The sequence below is a fragment of the Cuculus canorus genome, chromosome 1 (genome assembly GCF_017976375.1).
Source record: "Cuculus canorus isolate bCucCan1 chromosome 1, bCucCan1.pri, whole genome shotgun sequence".
Taxonomy (NCBI): domain Eukaryota; kingdom Metazoa; phylum Chordata; class Aves; order Cuculiformes; family Cuculidae; genus Cuculus; species Cuculus canorus.
The window spans coordinates 203,608,986-203,634,808 of NC_071401.1; the positions used below are offsets into that span (position 1 = coordinate 203,608,986).

The 25,823-nt window shown below is 40.7% G+C and overlaps 1 protein-coding gene across 2 annotated transcripts in view; it reads right to left on the bottom strand.

The window, feature by feature from the left end:
- TAF3 (TATA-box binding protein associated factor 3) overlaps positions 1–25,823 on the bottom strand; it is a 124,249-nt gene that overhangs the window by 5,799 nt on the left and 92,627 nt on the right. For both annotated transcript variants that reach the window (XM_054083313.1, XM_009568938.2), the window contains 3 exons: positions 23,893–25,709; positions 18,206–18,288; positions 1,341–1,596 (listed from right to left, as the gene is read on the bottom strand). In XM_054083313.1, the coding sequence (XP_053939288.1) occupies positions 1,341–1,596; positions 18,206–18,288; positions 23,893–25,659 (2,106 nt within the window). In that variant the 5' untranslated portion in view covers positions 25,660–25,709. The remainder of the gene's footprint in view (positions 1–1,340; positions 1,597–18,205; positions 18,289–23,892; positions 25,710–25,823) is intronic.

Genomic DNA, 25,823 nt, shown 5'->3' on the forward strand with positions numbered 1-25,823 from the left:
CAACCAAGCTGGAACCCAGCCAGGACAGGGAGGATAACAACACTGCTACTGCTGTTAATGGTATCTGCTACTTTACAACGGCCAGAAACCAGACTTCCATTTTACACTGCATCTAAAGCAGGAGTTTCTTATAGCACAGCAATCCTACTCCTGCCCAGAGGTATGTCATAGAATCACAGAATCATAGAATGCTTTGGGTTGGAAGGAAGCTTCACAGGCCATCTAGTCCGACCCCCCTGCAGAAGCAGAGACATCTCTAACTCAGTCACATTGTTCAGAGCCCCATCCAACCTGACCCTGAATGTTTCCAGGGATGGGGCCTCCACTACCTCCCTTGGCAATCTGTGTTTCACCACTCCCATTGTAAAAAATACCTTCCTTATATCCAGTCTAAATCCACCCTCCCTTAGTTTAAAACCATTATTCCTTGTCCTGTCACAACAGGCCTCGCTGAAAGGTCTGTCCTCAGCTTTCCTATAGGCTCCCTTTAAGCACTGAAAGGCCGCTATAAGGTTTCCCTGCAGCCTTCTCTTCTCCAGGCTGAACAAGCCCAACTCTCTCAGCCTGTCCTTGTATGGGAGGTGCTCCAGCCCTCGGATCGTTTTCATGGCCCTCCTCTGGACCCACTCCAACAGATCCACGTCTTTCTCGTGCTGAGGGCTCCAGAACTGTCCAAACTCTTTTTAAGAATGCAGTTCCTGCATCATGTAGGGTGGGACACTTCCAAAAGAATGAAGAAATCTTAATGCTACCAGAGAGAAGCCAAATTCAGAGGATATATCACAGAGACTAATGAACTTTAGTCATTATAGACTCTCTGAGACGCAAAAACATTTGCAATTTCTGTATGTTGAGGAAACCAGAAGAGAGATTAGTGGACTCTACACATTTCAAATGAGGGCTAAGTCAAATTCTTGATGTTGTATGAGGGTTTTGTACATTACTTGACTGACAGCAAAATCTATGGCGAGTTTGACATTTGAGGTTTCAATTCAGCACTTATGAAAGCATCTATAAAAAAATCTCCACCTCCAAAAATAAATGCTCTAGTTCAGTTAGCAGAAAATAGCAAGTGAGATATAACTGGGCTTGTCAGAAGAAACTTAAACATTGAACTGGGAACCTAGAAAAAAATCAGTCTAAGCACTAGTATTTTAATTAAGTTATTATCTCTCAAAACAAGTGCATGGAAGCAAGGGCCAGATAAAGAATAGATTAATAGAGAGCTACATCGCAAGTCCAGGTACCATCAGCTTGAGATGATGAGTCACCCAGGAGCTCAATTCAAGAGACGAATGTCACTGGCACTGGGACAAAACATGGCAGCGTGTGTTACCTACCACGTACGTACTGACAGTCTCGGTCACCACACTCCGAACTGGAGCTTTGGAGCCTCCTGCCGCCGAGATAGCTGGAGAGGGTGGTGGGATTAGGACAGGCGAGACAGTAGTTTGTGGAGGAGCAGGAGCTGGGGCTGGAGGAGGGGTGACATGAACAGGAGCTGGTACTGGTGACGGCACAGGTGGAGGTGTTTTGGGCCGGCTCACGGGAGTAGCAGGTTTGGCCTCTGGAGCTGGCACCACTTTGCTGATGACTCTGTAGGACCAAAAATAAGAATCGTTAGAGCTGATGGGAAAGAAAGCAACAATTGATCAATGACCGTATATAAAGAAAATGTAGTGCAGCTAATCCACATCACCTTTGAGTAATCAAAGAGGCTATTTCAACCCAACACAAGGACTGTTGTCTTTGCTATCCCCATCCACTGGACAGGATAAAGCACAGAGCCATTATGAAGCGATTGCCAGGACTGCTTGAACCACTCTGTAGCTCGCTGTCATATAAATATTCTCTGTGGCTTTACTAAACCTTGTTTCGTTAAGTTTTATTACATTAGCTCAATTTGTGGGAAATATTAGAAAGGAAAGTTAATCAGCTGTGAACAGCACTGATTTTAATCTTCAAACTGAGAGACGATATCGCCCTATTAGGAACCTACATTAGGGGGTTCTCCAAACATTTGCTGGTTTGGTATTTCTTTCCCCAAATGTTTATGGAATCAGCAGTGGATCTAGTCAGGACAAATAAATGACGCACACTATATACTCAGCAGTTAAAATATTGCTACTTGGTCGAGTAGCTGAAGTAGACAGGATGTAGCTCTAGTAAATACAGAGTATAGAATAACCTTGCCCAGGAAGCCAGATACATAGAGAACCCAACATTTACTAATGAATGTTGATACACAGTGTTATTGACGTGCATGCAATTTAGGGGACAAGACAGAAAAAATCTTTAGTACAAGGCTCTAGATGAGAAACGTAAGGAGAAGGAAAAGGATAGTTTAGAAAACAAAACAAAACAAACCCTCAAACAAAACACAGGATAGGTCTATTTGTTTTACCACGTTTTGATAAATCATTTCACTAACTTATTTATATTTGAATGGTAACTGTGGGAGTGCAATTGATTTGTGATGGGACTGCAGGAAGAAGGGGATATAAGGAAAGGTTAGACATTCCAGAGAGGAGGAGACCTTAAGAAAGCAAAAAAAAGGAGTCATCAGTAGGAAAAACATGATGAAAATCAAATTCCCACAACTCCCAAGAACCAGGAAAGTCCAGCTCCACTGTCAATGAGAATATTACATTCAACTGTAGAGTTTACTGCAACTCTCTTAATTCAAAAGGCAGTATCAGTATGATCAGAGACACTGTCTGCATTTCAAGTCAATAATTCAAGCCATCATTTGCGAAAGGCTTGGAATTAGACAGTGTTTAATGCTTGGCTGAGATAATAGCGTTTTTCTCTCAAGGCATGTCACTTGCACTAATAAATCAGAACTACAGCAAGTTATAGTAAAAATAGACTTAGCAAAAGGAAACAGAGCAATGGGTTTGGTATTCTTGCCTAATTTGCCAACTGTAACATCACATCTACCTTCTGAGACCAGAGAAGTTTAGAAACTTAGAGCGGAGTAGAATCTAAAAGACATTAGATGATTTTCCATTAGCAACTCGGAGGGCGTTCCCATCACTTGATGTCCTAGTGATGGCTTCAGGTACCTAACCTGGAAGCTCAGGCTCTTTATTTATAGTCAGCAAGGTGCTAGACTGTGCAAAACTCAGAGTATGGGTGACTTGCAGAAAGAACAAAGTGCTACTATCAGGCCATCCTGGAAGCAATCTATGCATCAATTTCAGCCTCTTTGTTCTATTAGCAGGGTACGTCTGAGAAGCCACTGTTCTCTACCACCAAGCAAGTTTTCTCTTTGGCGCTTGTACGTTCATGATGTGTTACTGGTTCAAGGCTTCTTGGGGCTCCTGACAGACAGGCCACCCTGACTCAGATGCTCATTCTGTGCCTTCCTCCTTCTGCTGCTCCCACAGAGAGCCCTGGCTCCCAACCGTAAACAACCAAGACCTTGGTTGGTGGCAATACTCCCATGGTTTCCAAAGTTACAATCATGACTTGAGAGCCATCTCTCAATAAAAATGTCTTAGCAATAATAAAAACAAGGAAAGGGACAGATAGCAAAATATCCAGCACAGCAGAAGTAATTTGGACAGTTTAAAGCATCATTACGCCTTCATTCCCTGTCACTCTCTTCTACCCTGTCCAAGTAAACAAAGTCCTGCTATGAGTTCTTCAGGGAGCCAACCCTCTGAGTCTAGACTAGGAAATGTATTAGCTAATAGGATTTTAAACACAACTTTGCACCCAGTGTAAACAGTCTTAAAGAAGCATTAGCTAATATAATTTGAACAACAGTGACCATACCCAGCTAACACATGAAGTTAAATTACATAGTTTCTTGGTCTAGATAAAGCCAGGTCCTCCTCCTGAACAGGGTCTTCGAAGCCAGTTTGCTAATAACTTCAGAAGCTGCAAGCAACATCAAATATGAAACCTTCCAAAACTACAAATATTCATTAGCAGGCGACACACACTTGCTGACTGGCTGGTTTGCTTGAAGTCTGCAATTAGGACATGTTCAGTATATAGGGCATCTTGTTTATCTTGATTTTATAGCTCAGTTATCAAAACAGAAGATCGGCATTCTGGAGTACGCTTGTTCCTACCACTCCCTTGGGCTAATGAAGTTCAGAGACTTTAGACTCCAGAGTGGAGCAATGAATGGCTTTGCACTACACCATCAGAAGCGATGGAGTAATCTCAGCGACAGTGGTTTAGCCTGTCCTCTGTCCTGAAGAAGGGGCTGCACACATGGCAATATGGAGGTGGGAAGAAACCAAAGGGAAATAGCAGTCTCATGACCAATAATTAATGTTACTTCAGACTTCGGGAGAAACATGATATCAAAACAGTATGTAAATGATGGCAAGACATATGAGCTCTATTTCATAGACAGGAATAGGGAGGCATGGAGCACACTGCAAGTAGGTGGCACTTACTGCAGCAAAGCTTTAATCTTCCTGGTACCTTGGTCCTTGCTAGGATTTAAACTCTGGACATCACTATACACGTATCATTATCTTCCTTCCCAAATGTGTTTTTCATATGCTTTCACAATCAGCACTCGTATATTAACAGTCTGGAAGTACAACACTAAATACAAAAAAATTTCACCTCCTTCCCTACCCCAGTTGAAAACTTCCAAAATTGAGGCAGGATTAATATTTGTTTATGTAATCAAATACAAATGAACATCAACAACTATCAAGACACTCAGAGGCTCAAGACAAGAACTACACTTTTCTGCAGGCTGCTTGCCTGAGAATACATCACAAACATGTTCTACACTCAAAGACAAAAAGTCAATTAAAGTTGATTTTGAATTAAAATAGTTCCTACTGAATGAAGGCATGTGAGAAAACCCTTCGAACAGATGTGGTAATAACAGCTTTCATAAATCATGAGTAAAGCTTACCACTCCCTTTGAAAAAAACCCAGAAATAATGTAAACATTGTGCATGTGGTTGTGTCCAACCTAAATTCACTCTGAATTTCTTTCAAAATGCTAGCAGGAACTGCATTTCTTACAGAACCTTAGCACATTTATAATTGAACACATGTATTAATACACCTCTTCATAATGCTACAGTGAATAAAAACCCATCTTCATCATTACTGTGGTGCAATCACTCTGTTCACAGGTACAGATCGAAAGCCAACCAGGATGCAAATGAAGTATCAGCTTGCAGGCAAGGTGCAAATTCTACTAAGATTTTAAGTGTCTCGACTGTTGTTTATAATCAGCTCTAACTGGCGTGAGCTGTAGCACGCTACATCTGGAGCGAAATGAGGCTCTGAGGTGTGAAATGGTTTCCTATCTTTGATAGTAATTTATTTGATTTCATTCTGATCCTTATGGCTGAAAGTCCCATTTACTGCCTTGCATAAACACAGGGAAAAGATGTGCATCGAAAGGAAATGGCTTTTCAAAAATAGGATATGAGCCACAGGGCTGAGTGATTGCAATGGGTGATGAGCTCCAAAAAAATGCTGTATCAGTACTTTGAAAGGTCTAGTAAAAAAATCACAGTGATCTTTGTTTCTCAGAGGCAGAGCTCCAAAGAAGACATTTTTCTGCCCAAAGGAAAAATAACATTTGGAAAGTCCTAATTCTTTTCTGAATCCATGACCCATTTTTAAGCAGGGAGCAAGAGTTAAAGGGGTCTTTGTACCTAGGAAAATGTACCATCAACTTCATCGACATAATTAAAACTAGTACAACTCACTTGGATTATTACAAGTGATATTATTATCTATTGATAGTACCTTATTAATATAAATTCCTTGACACTAGAAAATTAAGTGGTGTAACTATTTTATTACTGAAAAATCTCACGCCTGGAACTGAGATTGTTGCACCAAAAAATAATGAGACCTATGGGTAAGAGTATCAAAACCACCCAGGGGAATTAGGAACATTTCCATATGGTTTAGATTCTTCACAGACTAGAGGTGATTTTGAAAATTTTATTCCAACCCTAGAGGAAACTCAGTGTAATTTAAGCTCTGTAACGTAGGATAATTCCTACTTTTAGAAAAGGAAATTTAGTTTTTATGTCTTATGACCTGCTGGATATTTTATTCTGTGCAAACAAGTCATATTTGCAAATACAAGCTTCACAAATACATTGTAAGACCAACTTGTGCATTTGCACAGTGCCTAAATGCATCAACCTTCTGATGCAGCCCCTAGCACTTTTGCAAGTGAAAAGACTTCAATACTTAAACTAGAAATAAAAAATCTATTTTTTATGTTATAAATGGCCTGCAATGTTATATTCTTCTCTATCAAGGAAAATTAACTTTGAACACTTACTCCAAGATGTCATCCATTTTTTGTGGATGCTGCCTGGTCTCATAGAAACAGCACAATTTCCACATAAGTGTGCTGACCTTCAATGGTGCACACAGAGAGCAACAGCCCATTTTCCATTTCATCACTATGGCAAAACCCTGAAAACAACCCCTCCTGGGCAAATAAGTTTAGTGATTCTACAGGCATCCTATCACGTAATCCCATTCACAAGCTTCTTGAGCTTAATATTAAAACATTTTTAGGCTGAAAGAAGGAAAATTTAGGTTAGATATTAGGAAGAAATTTTTTCCTGTGAGGTTGCTGAGGCTCTGGCCCAGGTTGCCCAGAGAAGTCGTGGATGCCCCATCCCTGGATGTGTTCAAGGCCAGGTTAGATGAGGCTTTGAGCAGCCTGGTATAGTGGGATGCATCCCTGCCCACGGCAGGGGAATTGGAACCGGATGGTCTTTAAGGTCCCTTCCAACCCAACCCATTCTATGATTCTATGATTACATTGTCCCAGGATCTCACAGCTCTGGTGGCACAGCAACCTCTTTTAATTTCCAGCCTACATTTATAGCAGATTAATTCCTGTTTGTTTTCGTGCCAACGTTGTTCTTTAGCTTAAATATCTTTCTCCTTCAAAACTGTTTACTTGCCTGCTGTATTTGTAGCCAGCAATCATACCTCCTCTTCACATGCTAGACTAAACACACAGAATTGTTCTCCTCTCCTATCATAACAGACTCCCCTAAGCTGCCCCTAACCATGCTCCAAGCCCTTCTCTGCACCTGCTCTTCCCAATTCATCCTTCCTAAACATGAGCTGCCTTTAAAAACGGAATAAAACATTTCTGATGAAGTATCGACAGCTTCTCCTATGATGGCCCAGACACTTCCACTATCTCTGCTAAACTTACCCCTTGCAGTACATCCTATGGTCATGCTTGTATCACGTTGGCAACTCTGTCATTCTGTGAACGACTAATGATCCCTCGCCCACTTAATGTACCTACCATAGTAATGCATCTACTGATCAGCTTTTTACTTCTGGCTGAAGTTTCTATGGGTACACAGCCTTAACTGCAGTTTTTTTCATTAAATACCATTTCCTCCTGCTATTCTAGGGGATCCAGCTCTTTCCAGACAATCATCAGATCCTCATTTGTACTGACATGGTCCTTCAACCTTCCTGCCAACAAAAAGCATCAGTGTTCTGCCCCCTTCTGTGACAAAATTTTGAATGAGATTATTAAATCAAACCAGTCCTGAAAGACACCCTTGACGTTTCCCTGCTCACTGCAGGGGGGGTGGAATAGATAACTTTCATGGTCCCTTCCAATCCAAACCATTCTATGATTCCATGTTCACTCCTAACCTCCTCCCTCTCTTACAACTCTCAGTTGCTATCTTCCTTTCAGTTAGTTCCTTCCTACCGAGCAGTTCCTCTGCTAATCCTGTCTTTGCCAGCTTCACTGTGAATGTTCTGTGTGATAGTATTAAACATTTTCATGAAATCCAGCTCAGATTTGCCATCCTTTATTCATCCAGAAGAGAATATCCCCTCTCCCAATGGTAAGACAGATGTCAACTTCATTCCAGCTACGGCCATGAGAGTGTCCCACCTCTTCCCCACCACAGCTGAGACTTTCCCTTGGAGGGGAAGTGATTTGATCCTGCACCCAGCAACTGCTTCCCCAGTCCAGCAGAAATCACACAGTAGTGGGAAGCAGAGGCAGTTGCTCTCAGCATTGGTGGTGGAAACATCACAGAGGACTCCAGAACTGAACACAATACTCCAGGTGAGGTCTCAGGAAAGCAGCTTTTGATTGATACTGTTGGCTGAGATGCTTATTTAAGATGCATGGCAAAAAATCAGCCACTGCCACCCACAGCTGTTGCTGCAACTGCCAGCGAAAATAAGTTTCTTTACCAAAGGTTGCTATCAAGGCTGGTGGTATGGTTCATTTCTATTTTGTGTTGTATTCCATTACTTCCAAATCTTTAATGAGCCCTTCCTCCAGAATTTGTTTTATAATGATGAGTACTTCTGCCACTGGGTGTCTAGTTTACTTTTCCTTTCTTCCCTTCTTCACCACTTCTATTTTTTTTTGTATTATTTATTAAAATTAGATTTAACAAACACTGCATTTTAAAATAAAAAGAAATGCATTAAAAATTACTTGTCACTGAGTCTGCAAATTTACAACCCAGTTCCTTTAGAACTTGGGAGAAAGACTATCACATTCCTTGATTTCAGTGTGTGAAGGTCTCTATATTTTGCTTCCTAATTCATTATGGTATTTTTCACTGCCATCAAGCTACTGCTATTTTCCATCTTGCCCCTAAGTTAAGGAGAGAATGAACATAGGATCAGAGGGAAAGTATTCTTTCTGGTTTTGTCTCATCGCTACAGTAGCCTTCACCTTCTCCCTGTCTGCATTTCCATCGTCCTCCTTCCTCCCTTCTCTTCCTATTTGCTCAATGTCCTTCACAGCATTTAATTAAGTTTGACTTCTACCAAGCTTGACTTCACCTCCTCAATCTTTTGCCTTGAAGACACAACTTCTTCGCTAACTCCTAGAGGTAAAATACTTTTTCCCAGTGTTCTTTTGGAAAGATTTACTCATATAATTCACTAAGCACTCAGTTTCTGAAAATTGCCCCTTTTCCATAGGCAGAAACCAACCATTTCTTAATCCATTAGGTTCTTCAGGCCAGCTGACATTTCTACCTAACTCCTTTGGTTTATGGACATTTGCGCTCTGGAAACTGAATTACAGGTCTCTACTGTTTATTTTTCCATTACTTTAAGGAAAACAGAGTTCTGCCCTTGGCCTCTGCCCTCCATATCTGTTACACCAGGGTATTTCTCCCAACAACCATCAACACCTTTCTGTAAAATCTCCCTCTCATTCTTTCTCACCATTCTGACTTACATCTCTGGATGGTTCATCGCCAGTCTGACAAAACAAAAGCTGAGCTGGTAGCGTGGTGTCTCAGTATCTTTCATCTTCTTTTCTCTCTTATCATCAATAACAAGGTACTCACAGCTTCAACGTGAAAACCACCTGGCATTATCCCTTTTTGCTGAGCTCTCAACAGCAAACCCAGAAGCTGGTAGAACATGTTTATTATGCCAATGAGGTCTTTGCAAACTTTCTCTTATGTGCTTCTTGCAAAATGCCCTTTTTTGTCATTTGTTTTGGGAAATGTTACGGGATGCACCATCTAGAAGCCTGCCCATAAACCAGTCCTACATCCATCCTCTTTAATGGGAACTAGTGTAGACTATGAATTCTATTAGCTATCAGAGTTAATAGAGCTGATCAGGAGCTTTTCATTACAAAGTGTTTTTGTAAGAACCAAGCAAACTGGCCAGTCCCAAACTTGGAGGCTCTGTACAGCCACAGATCAACTGCTCACAGGACAACTCTACTAAGTTCATGTAGGACCATCGTTTCATTTTGTGTCAACAGGTGGCTACTTCTCTATTGCTCTCTTGTCCACATCCAGCTCCCAGGAACTATAATGTGAATCCTTGAGTCTACATAGTTTCCACACTTCTGTTTAAAAACTTCAATAAAAGAGTGAATAAAAAGAAGCGCTTCTGTCAAAGACAAGAACAAATCAGTACCTTTCTCTTGCAGTCATTTTCTATGGAGATAAAGTCTATTTTTTCAAACTAATACCCATCTGCCTTTCTAATATTTCACACATATTTGATGGTTCTTCTTCTGCTTTGTAAGGGCTGCTGTTCATGCCCATTTACACAAGCAATTCACTTATGTGTCTAAACCTGCCTGAAGTATCTTTTTTTTTTTTAATTGCGGTATACAGTATACAATATTTTTTTTACTCTTGAGCAATAAGCAGCAAAATCAAAGAATCTCACAGTAAGCTATTCTGTTTTCTAATGACTCAAGCCTTTTTATGGATTCACTTTTGGAGTCATTACCCAGTGTGGCCAGCAGCAAAATGAAAATAATTTGCCACAGCCTACCACCAACCATAAACAGGATGAATAATTAGTCTGGGTGGCTTCAGTAATTTAAAAAAAAAAAAGGCAGAAAAAACCTAAGGACTACGTCTGAAGTTGGAAATAACATTCAAAAGAAAAAACCTCTTCAAAATCACCTCTAGAAATATAAACAAAAATTATCATTTTCTTGTTTTGGTAAAAGGGATATGGTATTCTTCACTTTTTTCATGTAAAAGCTGCAATCCTGCAGGAAGGGAGAGGCTGGGGAACCTCCACTGAAGTGAAGGAGGCTTTGGGGTGGATACAAGACCACACATGGGGATTTTACTGCAGGATTGAGGCCAATACGTTACACTAAAAAAGAACAATTTGGAAGGGGATATGAATCAGACCCGAAACAGTATCTTCATTAAAATACATTCAGCATTTAAAAAGGCATTGAAAATCAGTCCTCCAGTTCTCATAATTTAAAAGACTAGAGAACAGAAAAATGCAGGTATTTATATACACACAAAGATTTATGAAAGCTGTAAAGATCACTGGAATTCCTTAAGCACACCTCTGCAGCCTTGGAGAGGAGCAAGATCATTTTTCATTACTCTGCCTCTTCCCTTAGGTGGTCTATTGATCATATCAAAAATGATTTCACCACGACATGCTCTTTTCTGTCTTACAGCAAAAGCTGGATTGACACCCAGAGCATTAATTCTGTTAACCAGCCTTTCTCTGCTAAGTGCTGTAAAATAATTGGGATACCCATTAGTACTGCAATAAGCACGGACTTGTGCTGCCCTGACTCCATTGTTTGATTTTTCCCCAACAGTGGTTTACCCTTCCACATTTTTCTCCCTCAAGTATCACTTTTTCCCTCCCCTTTAATTCCAACGAAAGTTCTCTTCCAGAGCTTTCTGTTGAATAAGCAATGTCTTGCAGGGTAACCAACACCACCCACAGCTGTGTCCCACAATAGCCCCATACTGCTTGCATTACGTCTTTTGGAGGATTTGGTCACGGTGCCTTAACTGCTCCAAACACTGCTCTTATTCATAAAAACGTGTGGAAGGAGGGGCTTCCAGCAGGATTCCTTTACCTGTTTCCCCACCACAAAACAGTGAAGTAAATGGAATGGGTCGTGAGCTAGTTGGATGGTAATGCAAACCTATGGCTTGACAAGTCAATAAAAAGCCAATCCTTTCCTCTCCAGCCACACAGAAGGAGCCAAGGCTAGAGGCAAACAATTTGGATATGCCTACACAAGGAGGTTAATGAACCCCATTATTCAGTTATTGTGGGCAAACACTACGAAGACGGTAATCTAAATTATCAAAGCCTGAGTACCTCTCTACTAAACAGCACCCAAAGTTCAAAAGTTTCTTCACGCGTATCCATACAAGAATAACCCTATTAAAAATACAAGCTCCTTGAACATCCACCAAAGATGATACTGTAAAAATAAGAAGCGTTCTTGGAAACTACCTAGGGCAGAATTCTAGTTTAATTGAAGTTAATAGCAAAGTCCTGTCTTGAATATCTAGCTTCTTTCCACAACTCCCAGGAAATTGGAACAATTTTCAAGAAACACTTATTCATGTTACAGCAGCAACTACAGATTCCCAGTGAGCTTAGGGGAATACCATTGTGGTCCTTGCCTAATTTCTTGTCTTCAACCAGGTCAATAAAAAGTGCAATGATGGATTTGTTAATACCTTCTTCTTCTCTCCTCCCTTGGTGCTGTTACCTTTTTAAAGTCTGATTGTGTATGCATTGTGCGTAGCTTTCCCAAGAAAATTCAATCTCTGGAGAATTTGCAGCTCAACTCCTATGTAAATTAAGCTCGTTGCAGATAGAAAATCCATCATTTAGGCATCTAGGTGTTTTTGGAGAACACTCCCTATAATAAACTTCGTGGTACTGTGCATACTGCAGGTTAGATAATAGTTTTACAAGGATTTCAAGAAGTATTATTAAAGAAGTGTTTTACTGAAATTCTGTTGCCGAACGGTGTTTGCAATTAAAACCATGAATTATTAAGCAAGTAGCAGTGATACCCCAACCCATGTGTATTTATGAAAAAAACCCTCCTCCAACAGTCCAGTAGTGCTTCAAGTAGGGTTATAGCTTCAATGAGGAGATTTTCTCAAGCTGCATTTCCTTTCATACTGCTACTCTTTCAGACACATCCTATATTGACAACTAATAAAAATAAATATGTGCTACAAGAACTTCACTGTTGCATAAGTTCTTAGATGGATGATCGCAGAAATTCGGTGTAATAAAACAGAAAGGAACAAGACAGGTTCCTCCATCCTCTTAGTCCCGGAAATATGCTTCTGTGTCACCAATATTACACAGAGAGGTCACATTTGCTGACGACAAAATAATTTGGTCTACATTGCCACTTGGCTTTAAGATTTCCTACAAAGGATGTCAGCTAGCTATTCTGGTAGCTTTTATCCCGGGGCATCATGCAGTCAAGTGAGCCTCCAAACAAATATAAGTTAGGCCTTGGACTACTAATATTATTGGACTGATAATATTCAACCAAGTGACAAAAAGCCTTCGGGGAATCAACTAAATATCTGGCTAACAAAACTTCTCCTTTTTAGGATTTTATTTTACAATCCACACATTATTTGATATGTATTTTTATAGACACAGACACATATATATCTGAGCATCTGTGGTACTTCTTGGGGAGAAAGTCACATATCAACTCTCTTTAAAAATACGTAAGACAAGGGGCAACTTCATTGGAGTGGCAAGGCACATTTACAAGTTAAACACTGTTAAAATACAATCACAGAATCATAGAATGATTTGAATTGGAAGGGACCTTAAAGACCACTCAATTTCAATACCCCTGCCATGGGTTGGGACACTTTCCAATGGATCAGGTTGCTCAAAGCCTCATTGAACCTGGTCTTGAACACCTCCAGAGGTGGGGCATCCATGACTTCTCTGGGCAACCTGGCCTTCTCCTTCTTATGTCCAGTTTCCAGGTTCCTGCCTGATGGCAGGGCTATGATACAATGTGGTATGAGTCTGGAGTCTGACATTTTAAGGTAAATTTGGGGACCCGATTTCCCCAGAATATATACCCTACATCTAAGTCACAGAGCACTGAAACAGCAACCAGCGAATGATGCTCTGCTTTGTGGTCTGGCATGAGTGTCAGAAGCCACATGTTTTTTTTTTTAAAAAAAGCTGTATTTAAATGTAGAATAAATTTATCTGACTTATCAAAAATTACAGCACATATTTTTGCTGAAGTTTATGTCAACTGCGGTAGCAGCTGGAACGTCAACACCTCATCAATAGATATGCTTTAAAAAAACTTACAGCTATGAAAAATGATTGTGCTTAGGAAAAATAGCTAGACAAAAAAAACCCCACCATCATACAACTGAATAAAGCTATTAAAGTCAGCTTGTCATTTGCAGTTGATTTAAAATTTAAAAGTCTATACTGGCTGTGGTTTCTTGCTTTGGTTCGTTTTTTTCTTTTTAAAAAAAGAGATAGCATCTCTAGTTCCTTCCTATACTAACTCAGTTAGCAATCTCCTTTGATAACACCGGAGCAGAAAAAAAATCCAGTGAAAACCCCTTCCAACATATCATTCAAATCATATCTAAAAAGGTGGTCATAAATATTTTAGAACCCAAGCAAACTAATAAGAGCTAGGCCCATTAAGGATAAGATCTTTTACAACAAATTAAATAAAACAATTTATTGAAGCCTGGACTTGAGATAAACTAGATTTACTAGCTGACCTTTTATTCATTTAAAGAACAAAATTAGCTCTAATTGCATTAGAATGGAATCCAGTAAATTTCTTCTAATGTGGCATCCATGCAAGTATTGCTGTAATTGTTTACAACTAAGATGGAAATGCTCTGATTATAATCTACTTTCTTCTTGTTTTACTGTGTAGTTAAAATACTTGCAGAAAAACCTAAAGTAGAACAGTTTTTCCAATACTGCTTTCTCCATCCTTCAGCAAGAGCATATTATCATGTCTATTAACCTAATGTTATTAATTGCCACCTCTTTTGAATTGATGCACATTGTAGGAATGTTTGCTCACCAGAGAAGCTCGAATGCAGAGATCACTTCAAATCTATGTACTCGTATTCACAGAACCAAGCAAGGAGATGGTTTCTCTGGCACCACCATCACTGCTTTGTATGTTGGGCCAAGCAGAGGAGCCAAGAAGCAAAATGATAGAGAATAAACTGTTTACTACACTGCAAAGGCATTTTCCTCACCATAGCTGCCTTATTTGCATAAACTTGTGTTGCTGTGTTGCATTTATGCCTTGATGTGAATCTCCATTTCAGTCACCATCAATCTGACACTTCTTCAGACACCTGAAAGACTTTGTGGCCTCACCAAGATCTGTAATTACTTCCATTAAAGACAATGTTTTATATGAAGTTCCCCCAAACAAGCCAACATCCAGTTGAACAGGTTCTTCTCTTTAACAGAGGAAACTGAAATAACTCATTAGTCCATCTAGTTTTTTACTCATCAAATGCCATGAATCCCCTAAAAACTTTTCTCATACCTTTCCACGGCCATTCATGGTATTTTCTAACAATTTCAGTACACAATGGGGGATGACGTGCTTGAGAGCAGCAGAGAGAAGGACTCGGAAGTGCTGGTCAATGAGAAGCTCGACATGAGCCGGCAACATGCGCTTACAGCCCAGAAGGCCAACCGTGTCCTGGGCTGCATCAAAAGAAGCGTGGCCAGCAGGTCGAGGGAAGTGATTCTGCCCCTCTATTCCTCTCTTGTGAGACCTCATCTGGAATACTGTGTCCAGTTCTGGAATCCTCAACGTAAGAAGGATGTGGAGCTCTTGGAACGGGTCCAGAGGAGGGTTACAAAGATGATCGGAGGGCTGGAGCACCTTCCCTACGAGGACAGGCTGAGAGAGTTGGGCTTGTTCAGCCTGGAGAAGGGAAGGCTCCGAGGAGATCTTCTAGCGACCTTCCAGTACCTGAACGGGGCCTACAGGAAAGCTGGAGAGGGGATATTCGTAAAGGCTTGTAGAGATAGGACCAGAGGGAACGGGTATAAACTGGAGAGGGGCAGATTTAGACTAGACATTAGGAAGAATTTCTTCACCATGAGAGTGGTGAGACACTGGAACAGGTTGTCAAGGGAGGTTGTGAAGGCCCCACCCCTGGAGGTGTTCAAGGCCAGGTTGGATGGGGCCTTGGGCAGCCTAATTTAGTGGGATGTCCCTGCCCATGGCAGGGGGGTTGGAACTAGATGATCTTTAAGGTCCCTTCCAATCCTAACTATTCTGATTCTATGAATTCCATGCCAGTAAACTCCAGAGATGTGCTAACTGAAACACAACACTTCTATATTGACAGTTGGACTTGATGATCTTAGAGGGCTTCTCCAACCTTAGTGATTCCATATGATAATTATCAGAGATTCAGAACTTCATTATCAACACAGATGAAACCTAGGTTCAACTTTCCCTTAACATAACTCAGCACAAAAGCACAGCGCTTGTTTCTGCCTTCTATGAGCCACTTAAAAGGCTGTGATCCTACGATGGTCTTTCCAACTAATAACTCTAATCGAGGTCAAAGAGACTTCTGGTATCACTTCACAGGTCCAAGCCTCACACAGCTGTGTAAATGCTTTGCTGCAGAGCCACGCTAGTCTTTTCATAATGATCACAACATAGGAAAATTAAAATATACTCTGAGTTCAGGCTGAATATTAATCGTTTAGGATGAAAGTAAAAGTACTCTTTAGAGCAGGGCAGCTCTACTGTGAGCCCTGCTGCATTAGACACCGGACCAACATGCAACACAAACAGTTCCTAGAGCCATATGTCACAAACTGTATTTACTTGTGTACGGCAAATTTCTGCATGGATTTTGCCTTAGGAAATGACAAATCCTAACAGCTATTACAAAGCTCCATAAGTTCTTGTTTGCCATCAGCCAGAAGGTGTAACTGGGTGATAGAGCTGTTCTAACAGGACAATTTTAGGGTGCCAGTACAGTGAGCAGTGAGGACATACATAAGGCAGAAAAGGGAAACCAGTAAGCAACTACAGACAGAATACTAATGACTCAACTTTCATTTGGTTATGAAGCCTAAACCAATCTCAAGGATGAATGTCATGTGGAGAAGATGAAGTTCCCCTCCAAGGCCCTGTACAGGTGCTGCAAAAAGCTGGAGCACAATCACTTTTTAGCATTTCCTATCAGCTGCCTCCAGGACTCTTAGGTCCCTGAAGATCTTGGCCTTGGTGTTTAATTCTCCCCTCTAAACATTGAGCTAAGTCAGCTTTGTGTATCTCCCATCCTGGAGTCAGAGTTTAAACTCTAAGTTCTACCATGCTAAGGATGAAAACACCTGAGGTCCTCAGATGGTGGTCAAGGTGCCAATGAAGATGCACAAGGGAAACTGAGACAGAAGTGAGTTTCCCAAAAGGTCATAAAACAAGTTGTCAGTATCTTTGACCTACTACAGGCTGGCAGGGCTGACAATGATGTATGCATATGATTTGTAGTAAGCAGATGTGAACCTGAAGGCCCTTCTCAATATGTGTGTGGGTATGAGGAAGACTGAGGTTATTTATGATGAGAAGGAAAGTCAGCTCTTTGGTGGTAAAATATAGCTTTGAAACTTTAATTTAGAAGTTCTGCCTTGAAAACATGACTTAATTTTCCCCATATAAACACTTGCATAGTTCTTGCAAAAGAGGAGTTTTAGAGTACTGATAGCTCCTCAAGGAGGAAAATGGATTTGTGGGCTTTAAAGGGACATTCAAATCTGCACAGCAGGACAGACAATGGTTCTGAGAAAGCTGGAGCTTTCACATAGCAATCTGAGGCACCAAAATTTTAGATCACACTCAAATATTGTGAAAGGAAGAAAGCAGAAATGGTTAAACAGCGAGAAAAAGCCCTGATATTTGGGGTGGGTGTGTCCCATAGGAACCAAGAAATGACTGAAGTCCCGTAGCAACTTCAAACCAGGAAAACTCACAGTTACCTACTGAGGAGAAGTAGGACAGCACATAAAAAGAGAAAAATCACCAAAGATGTCATTTAACTTAAAGCAGAAAAATGAGCGATTTAGGAGACTTAGTTCATAATGGCTATAAAAGAGAAACAACTACAGTAGCAATATTAAATGTGATGAATGGAGAGGAAAAATCTGTTTGGTGCTCATGTTTACCATCAGACATGAAAGTGTGCTCTGCGCCATTAAAAACAACATGAATAACCTGATGAAAAGAAAACCTTTACATACATACACAGGACCAGCCTAAAAAGCTCAGTGACGCATGGTTTCCCCAGCCTCTCCAGCCATCTGTTGATGCTGTATGATCTCAGGATAGGGATCATCCTATTTACGCTCCTACAGTACAAAGTAACTATTATTTGTATAACAGCACCCAATAATTAGGGAGCTAATGAACCAACATTTGAAATGCGTTAGGTACACTCATGAATAATCATCAGCAGTAATAATAAAACAGACGCGTACAAAGGAATTTCAACTGTTATGCTTTAAAACATAAAACAACTGTTAGCTGAAGAGTGTTATGAAACTTAGCTCTAGGTCACACTAGGGATAATCATCCATTATGGAAACCACAGTAAATGTCACTGGAGGCACCATACAAGTCGAGATGGAGCCTTGCAATCAATGCCCTACAAAGGCATGGAGTGGGAAACACTTAGGATGGATAGATGGAAGATGACCAGTCAAACTTGGAGAGTAGAAGAAAAAGAGCAAAATGCCCCAAACACTTCTATTGGTAAGTGCTCTGCTTGATTTATCATTCAAACAGTCAAAAGATGTCATTTTCATAGAGTCATGGAATGTATTTCCCACTGAAAATAAGGCTACCACAATTTACAGAGGATGAACTGCGGTAAGCATACATCTTGCAGATGGATTTATTTGTACTTACATCTTGTCTTGGCCTGCACCCACTCTTAATGTCAGCCGAGGAATAACCGGTGATGGAGATGGAGCAACTGGTTCCACTTTTATCTGTACAAGGGAACACAATTGTCAATCAAAGTTTGCAAGTAGACTCCCAAAGTATATTAATTACATTAAAGCACAGATGGAGTTAACCATACAGAGTATGTCGGCTTAATGAGACAGACTTACGACAGACTGACTGCTGCTCTCCCATGCTCCACGCTGTAGCATGTATGGTCAGTTTGTTGGGAGCTCCCAGCCAAGGCAAATCATAAATACGTGTTCTAGACTGAAATGTCACCTTGATTCATTGCATTCGTACCTGCTCATACTTTGTCTTCCCAATTTGGTATTCTTCTAGAGACTCAATCCTCCATTATGTTTCTAAACAATGACATGAAATGCTTTGAACCTAGTACTCAAACTTGATAGGTGCCCACTAGTGACTTTTTTTCTGAAATTCAAATTAAATTATTTCCCAGGTTCATCACATAAATATACTGTGACCCTCTTGAATCAAAATTAGACATGTAGGAAGCAAACAAACCCCAAGCAACAACACAGAATATGAATGAAGTTCTTATCCACATAGGTGTAACAGAACCACTGCTTTTTAATGCAATTAGGTTGAGGTTTCCAATGGCTATTTTTCAAATGGCCCAGTTTCCAACCTCAGTATCTGGTGGAATTTAGATGACCGGAATATGTCCTTAAACTCTTTGAACCAGTATCTGCCAAAATTTTGAACATGTGTGTCTCCATATTTAACAGAATAACCATTTAGATGAATCTGGTCTAGGAATTTAAGAGACAAAAATAGTATGCATATACTAAACGGAAACGTGAACAAGTCTCTGGGACAAATCTGTTTTAAAAAGCTTTCATAAAGAAAAGGAGGGCAAATAATTAATTCAAAGCACAGAAAGCAGTGCAGAAGACAGCACGCCAAAGTGGGAGGGCTCAAGTTAGGACTTACATTGAGGAATGGGAATGACAAAGTCCCGTGCCACATACCTTGCCCAAAGAATTGGAGCTGCTCATTAGGAGATGTCTGCTCCGGAGAGAGAAGGGGTGCAGCCTGAGCAGTATTTCTGCTTTGACACAGTTAACCATCCTTTTCAATAAAGCTCTCCACGGATATGTATTAGCCTACTTCAGGGGTTTCTCTCCACTCTTTTGTTTATATAGCATGATTTTTTTTTGTTATGTCGTTCCCCTGGAGTGATGCAAGAGGTTTGCTCCTCTGGAGCTCCTAATGTCTGGAACAGTTTGACTGCCACTTTCCATAGGTAAGTCTTTCAGCTGCTTTCACAGCACCTTAACCAGGAGCACTGTCCACTGGACAGAGACATGGAACTGAAGCCTGGGGACAGGAGGCTTGGGTTATCTTACTTCTTTTCCCATTAGTTTTTTCCTCCTTCTGTAGTACATATTTCAAATACAAAAGTTTCTAGGACAAGCACTACTACTTAGCTTCCAGCATACAGCACAGACTGGTAACTCATGTCATCCGTCCTTTGTTTTAAAGACTTTTGTATTATTGTTTGTATACCACTAAGATGTCCTAAACAATGGTGGTGTGGGGTCATGTGGCAGAAGAAAAGAACATAAACCACTTCCTTATGATCAGATAACAACATTCCAGTCTGCTGTGAGAGGAAAGGAATCCAGAGGAGGTCATGAAGATGATCAAGAGGGCTGGAGCACCTCTGCTATGAGGATGGCTGAAGAGTTGGGGTTGTTCAGCCTGGAGAAGAGAAGGCTCCGGGGAGACCTTATAAACTTATGGTACTTAAAGGGGGCCTACAGGAAAGATGGGGAGGGGCTTTTTATCAGGGAATGCAGGGATAGGATGAGGTGTAACAGTTTTAAGCTGAAAGAGAGGAGTCTTAAATTAGCTGTTAGGAAGAAATCTTTTACTGTGAGGGTGGTGAGACACTGTAACAAGTTACCCAAAGAAGTCGTGGAAGCCTCATAGTTGAAGGTGTTCTGTGATTCTATGAAAACTGGGCTTAACTACAATACTAAATCTTGTCATTTGATACAAGAGGAGAGGAAACATCTTTCTAAAATATGGGTTTGTGTGTAGGGTTTGCATGAGTAGAACAGCAGGAAAATTAAAGAGTATCCACAGTTATTAATATATCCTGGATATCCCCCACATCACAGAATGGTTTGAGTTTGAAGGGATCTTAAAGATCATCCAGTTCCAACACCCCTGCCATGGGCAGGGACACCCCTCACTAGATCAGGCTGCTCAAGGCCTCATCCAACCTGGCCTTGAACACCTCCAGGGATGGGGCAGCCACAACATCGATGACAGCATTTCGATTCATGAGTAGGGGCAATTTACTTTGGGGCAGCTCTGGCAAGCCCTGCTCTGATGCATAGATGGCTCCATTTCTCAAGAAGCAGTTCCTCAACTACTTTAGTTCACAGCTCAGTGTAATGAGGTTAGCTGAAACTGGGTCAGCAGCCTTGTGAGCTGCTCCGTCACTCCTACAGCACGCCCGGTAATCTCCATTGTACAAGTGGTGTGAAATTGCTCCAACTCTCTGCTTTTAACTCGGTACTGCACGCAAGGCAGCGCTCCAGCTCACTGTCTCCTTTTCTGGCTCCAAGGGCAGCACCCCAACACTTACTGCGGAGCACACATCTGCAGGCAAGTCCTTTGAAAAAGCTCCGCATCCTTGGTCCCACTACTGAACGCTTCTAGCACACAGCCTTCAGCTTCTGAAGGGGCCTGCAGGAGAGCTGGGGAGGGGCTCTTTATCAGGGATTGCAGTGATAGGATGAGGAGGAACAGTATTAAGCTGAAAGAGGGGAGATTTAGATTAGATGTTAGGAAGAATTTTTTTCCTATGAGGGTGGTGAGGCATTGGAACAGGTTGTTCAGAGAATTTGTGGCTGCCCCATCCCTGGAGGTGTTAAAGGCCAAGTTAGATGAAGCTCTGAGCAATCTGATCCAGTGGGAGGTGTCCCTGCCCATGGCAGAGGGTTGGGACTGGATCATCTTTAAGGTCCCTTCCAACTCAACCCACTCTATGATTCTGTGATTCTGCTGTTTGTGCAGTGTTGGTTGCTGTTCTGTGTCTTCCAGCAGCTCAAGGCTAAATTACACAGGAAAATCCTGATAAAAAGTTTCAATTCCCCAACAAGAAGGGATGCACACTTAGGTAATATCTATAACAATACTCAAATATGGAAACATTATTTCTGAGTCACTCTTTTGTTTAAATATAGCAATATTAGAAATAGAAATCTGGCATTTTCTACTGGCCATCAAGAGCTGAAATTGCAGTTAGCCCACAAGTCATCTTGCAGGTTGTGTGCACACCTCCGAAGTGGACACGCTGTGGAAGGTTAAGTGTCTGAACAGTAACTTGATCATTTGCTCCTACAGCACAACGGTTGGCTAAATAAGTCATTGTGTGATCCAAAAGCTAAATTAAGGAAACATGTAGTTTAGGGGTTAAAACGAAAGAGCAGCATTCTGGAGTAATACTGGGAATTGGGGCCAGCAGAAGAGCATTTACAGTGGATTACTAAGCTTCCCAAATCACCAAAGAGGTAAAGTCCAGCAATATAAGACTCCTTTGTAGCTAACTAAAAATACATTGTCACTGGATTTGTCCAGTTTTATGTATAAGCAATACTTCTTTCACCTGAACTAATACTAGTAGTCATATAAGCCCCTTATTGCCATGTGCTGCATTTTTTTTGCTAATCTTCAAGGATTTAGCTTCTTTGCCACATACCTCAGGGCACCAACTGATAAAGCTCTAACTCTCCATTTTTCCAGGACACCAGCAGTGCGGCCTTGCAAAAAATGAAAATCGCTCAAGAGATTTAAAGGGGAAATTTATTTTTAAAATCCTGACTTGCAGCAAAGAGGTGGATTTAAAAAAAGCTTATCTATCAAGAATCAGTTTAAATTTTAATTCTATCTGGGGACTCTTTCATGCATTCTAGCTTTAAAGTTTATCTTTTGACAGGGACTTTTTGCCAAGTTAATGGGCAGCTTTGTCAATTTAATTTGTCCAAGTTTTTATTACTGTTGAACTTCTTTTTCTAATATATATATGCTCAGTCTATACCAAAGCTTTACCAGTTTGTATTTGTTTGTGTATCTGTTACATTGCTCTAGAGCAAAGTAGGTATAGATTTGCAGAAGAAATACAAAAGTGAATGTATGAAAACCAAGCATATAATTTTCTCTACTTTATATATACACATAATTTAACTTAAAAAGAAATCTCAGCAGAAATTCTCAATGAAAAACTGACAAAACATCTTAGGCATGAGGGGCAGGCAGACAGATTGGGGAATCTATTAAACTGTTGTTGCAGTCTAAAACCAGACACTAACTTAATGTGGACAACGTCACCACCACCTTGTTGTTCACTGACTCATCCACAGCAGGTACATGTTAGTTCTCGAGATCACCTGGATTCTGCACTGAAAAACCACTTGTCAACTTAACAAATATGTCAAGTTTTGAAATCAGCAGTTTGTTTCAAGTCCAGCAGGTAGCACAGCAGAGTAGAGTGGCAAAAAGAGAAAGTGAGGCATGTCCCAAATCGGAGCTTGTACAAACTTAGCATTACACACAAAGCAGGGTGTAAAGAGCATATTGGTAAAATCAGAACTTATACAGTGCTTCCTAATGCCAAGGATAGAGATTCGGGAAACCCTGTATCCAAGGTTATCACCTATGAAGACAATCTCTTTTCCTTCTTCTTTTTTTTTTAATATATTAACAATGTAATACGTATTATAAGGTGAACTGATAGAAAAATTAGAGCAAACCCTGAATTAGAGGAGCCATTTCTAATGGGATTTTCAAATCTGATAACATGCAAATATGTGGGTTTCATTTCTTAAATATTAAATATATTCTCAAGATTAAGTGATATTGGCAAGCAGAAATTATCTTTGCCTGATGTAAATCAGTAAGAGTTACAGGAGTGGAAGGAGCTCAACCCACTTGAAAGCCAGCTCTTCCCTTCTCTCTCTCAAGCATAAAAGTCAAAACGAAAGGTGACATTTGAACATTTCAGACCATAATTTGAAAACAATTTTCTTACTTCAAACAAATTGGATCAACAAGAGGTGTTTGCTAAAAGAGGATTCAGCAGCTCTCCTGAACATCTGAGACAAGTGGTGAATGTGTTTATTTGAAGGCAATCTGCTCCTCATTTCTGTCTATCTGATAAGTTACCAACTTCTGCAACTTTTGAAACAGTAGACTTTTAGAAGCTGAATTTAAAGTTTATATGAAAGGCATATGGTTACTGGCCCTACTAGGGGAAATCCACTGTACAAAATCCATGCATTGCAACACTACATAGATTTGCTGTGTGTGTATTGTTATTGAGTCTGAACTGCAGCTTTTCAAAGCGAAAAGTGAATTGAGGAAAACCAGCAAGACAACCTCACATTTCAAATTCACGACATTGAACTTCCGTTGTTTTGTCTTCCAAAGAGGTGGGACAATCCCTGAAACTCTTGGTAGAAGTCTTCCTTGGAGCTATTTTTCCAAAATACCAAACCTGTTATAACGCATCTCCTCAAAGCTCTTAAACAACGGTCAGCAGCAAATACAGAAATGCACAAAAAATGTGCATTTTTCAAGCACTTATGGCATCTCAACTCATCTAAACACCTTACCTTTTCATGTTTATGTTTCTCTTTTTCTTTCTCTTTCTTTTCTTTTTCTTTCCTCTCCTTTTCCTTTTCCTTCTTTTCCTTTTCTTTGTCCTTCTCCCTTTCTTTCTTTTTCTTCTTCTCCTTTTTGTCTTTCTTCTTCTCTTTTGGTTTCTCTTTGTCCTCAAACAGTTTTTCAGGAAGCACTGGAGGCATGGAAGGTAACATGCCTGGAAGCCTCATGGCGGTTGGTGTGCTGAACAAGGGCAAAGACATTTCTTTGGGAGGTAACACAAGAGGTGCTGATGGAGCTTTTACCTTATCTTCCTTACCCTTATCTTTAAGTTTCTCTTTGTCTTTCTTATCCTTGTCTTTTTTGCCTTTCTCTTTCTCTTTCTTTTTATCCTTATGTTTATCTCTCTCTTTTTTGGTATTGCCCTCTTTCAACTTTACTTTTGTGTCAGCATCCTCAAAGTCCTTTAGTTTGAATTTATAAGGATCAAGTTCATCATCTTTGAGCAGTTCCTTCCACTGAAATTTTGTTTCCTTGTTTCCTTCTTTGTCTTTATCCTTCTCCTTATTTTTCTCTTTCTCCTTATTTTTCTCCTTGTTTTTCTCTTTATCTTTTTCTTTTTGTTTTTCTTTCTTCTTCATTTTTGTCTTCAGCTCCTTTTTCAATTTCTTTTTCACTTCTACTGATGAAGCCAACTTGGTTTTCTCCTCATAGACTTTGAGAAGAGGTTCTGGGGTTGGTGGTGAAGCAGAAGGAGAAGAGAAATAAGGGAAGTTGGTAGGTGGATTAGCAGGTGTCCCCATGTTTGCCTTTCGAATGACCTCATCAATTGAGTCATCCATTGTCCATGAAATGTCTGAACTTGAAGTCCCACCTGAGGGAGGTATTGGAGTTGCTCCTGCCTTATTTGTACTATTGGCAGAAACAGAAGGTTTAGGAGTCGTAGCCTCTGAAACAGAAAGTCTTTTAGGACTGGTAAAGATTTCCCCTTCTGATTCAGAACCAGAGGAAAACTCAAAGGGATCCGGCTCTCGTTCTGCACATGCACGAGCAATCACAGCATCGATTGAATCATCAATAGTCTTGTCCATCACTGGTACTTTCTTAGGCTGGTTTTCAATAGCTGGCTTGGGGGCAGGCTCAGGTGGTGTCTGTCCTTGTTTTACTTGAATGTTTTCCTTTCCTATCTTGTCACTTATTGCAGCCACGGGGGGTCTGCTTGGTGTTTCAGGCTTGACAGGTGGTGGGGGAACATGAGTGGGAACCTTTGGACTTTTAGGACTTTTTGGGCTCTTGGCACGACCTGGTGACTTTTTTTCTTTGGGTCCAGTTTTTGGTGAACGTATGGGACTTCCAGTTACCACTGGCGAGGGTGTAGTTTTAGGTGATTTCGTCTTCTGTCCTGGAGAACTTGTTTTGGACTTTGTTTTGGGTACCAGCGGCTTTGTCTCTGAAGTTTTGGGGGTTGGCACTTGTGATTTCGCAATAGGAGCCAACATTGGTGGTTCTGGTGAAGGAGGTGCTAAGTCTGTACTGTCCTGAACATGAACTGGAGAGAGCATTGGTGGTACTTTTTGAGTATTTATTGAGCTAAGAGGTTCACGTGGTTCCAAAGCTCCATCCAAACTGTCTCCTTTAGAAATAGACAGTTTTGGCCGTTTCACAGGTGGAAATTCCTCAGCATCAGGACTTTCTAATGGTCTCTTGCTCAAGTAGTTCTCATCATTAATTGCCTCATCTTCTTCCATATCCTCCTCTTCTTCCAGTGGTACCTGCATGGCCTCTGCAGAGGTACCTCCATCGGTAGGCACCTGCTCCTCTTCCTCTTCTGTAACAAAGAACATTTTAAAAAAGCATTAGGATAATTAAAAATGTGTTTTGCAGAAACAACCAAGCCTCAGAGCAAGTGTTCACATGCATTTCAGCCCATAAGAGACAACTG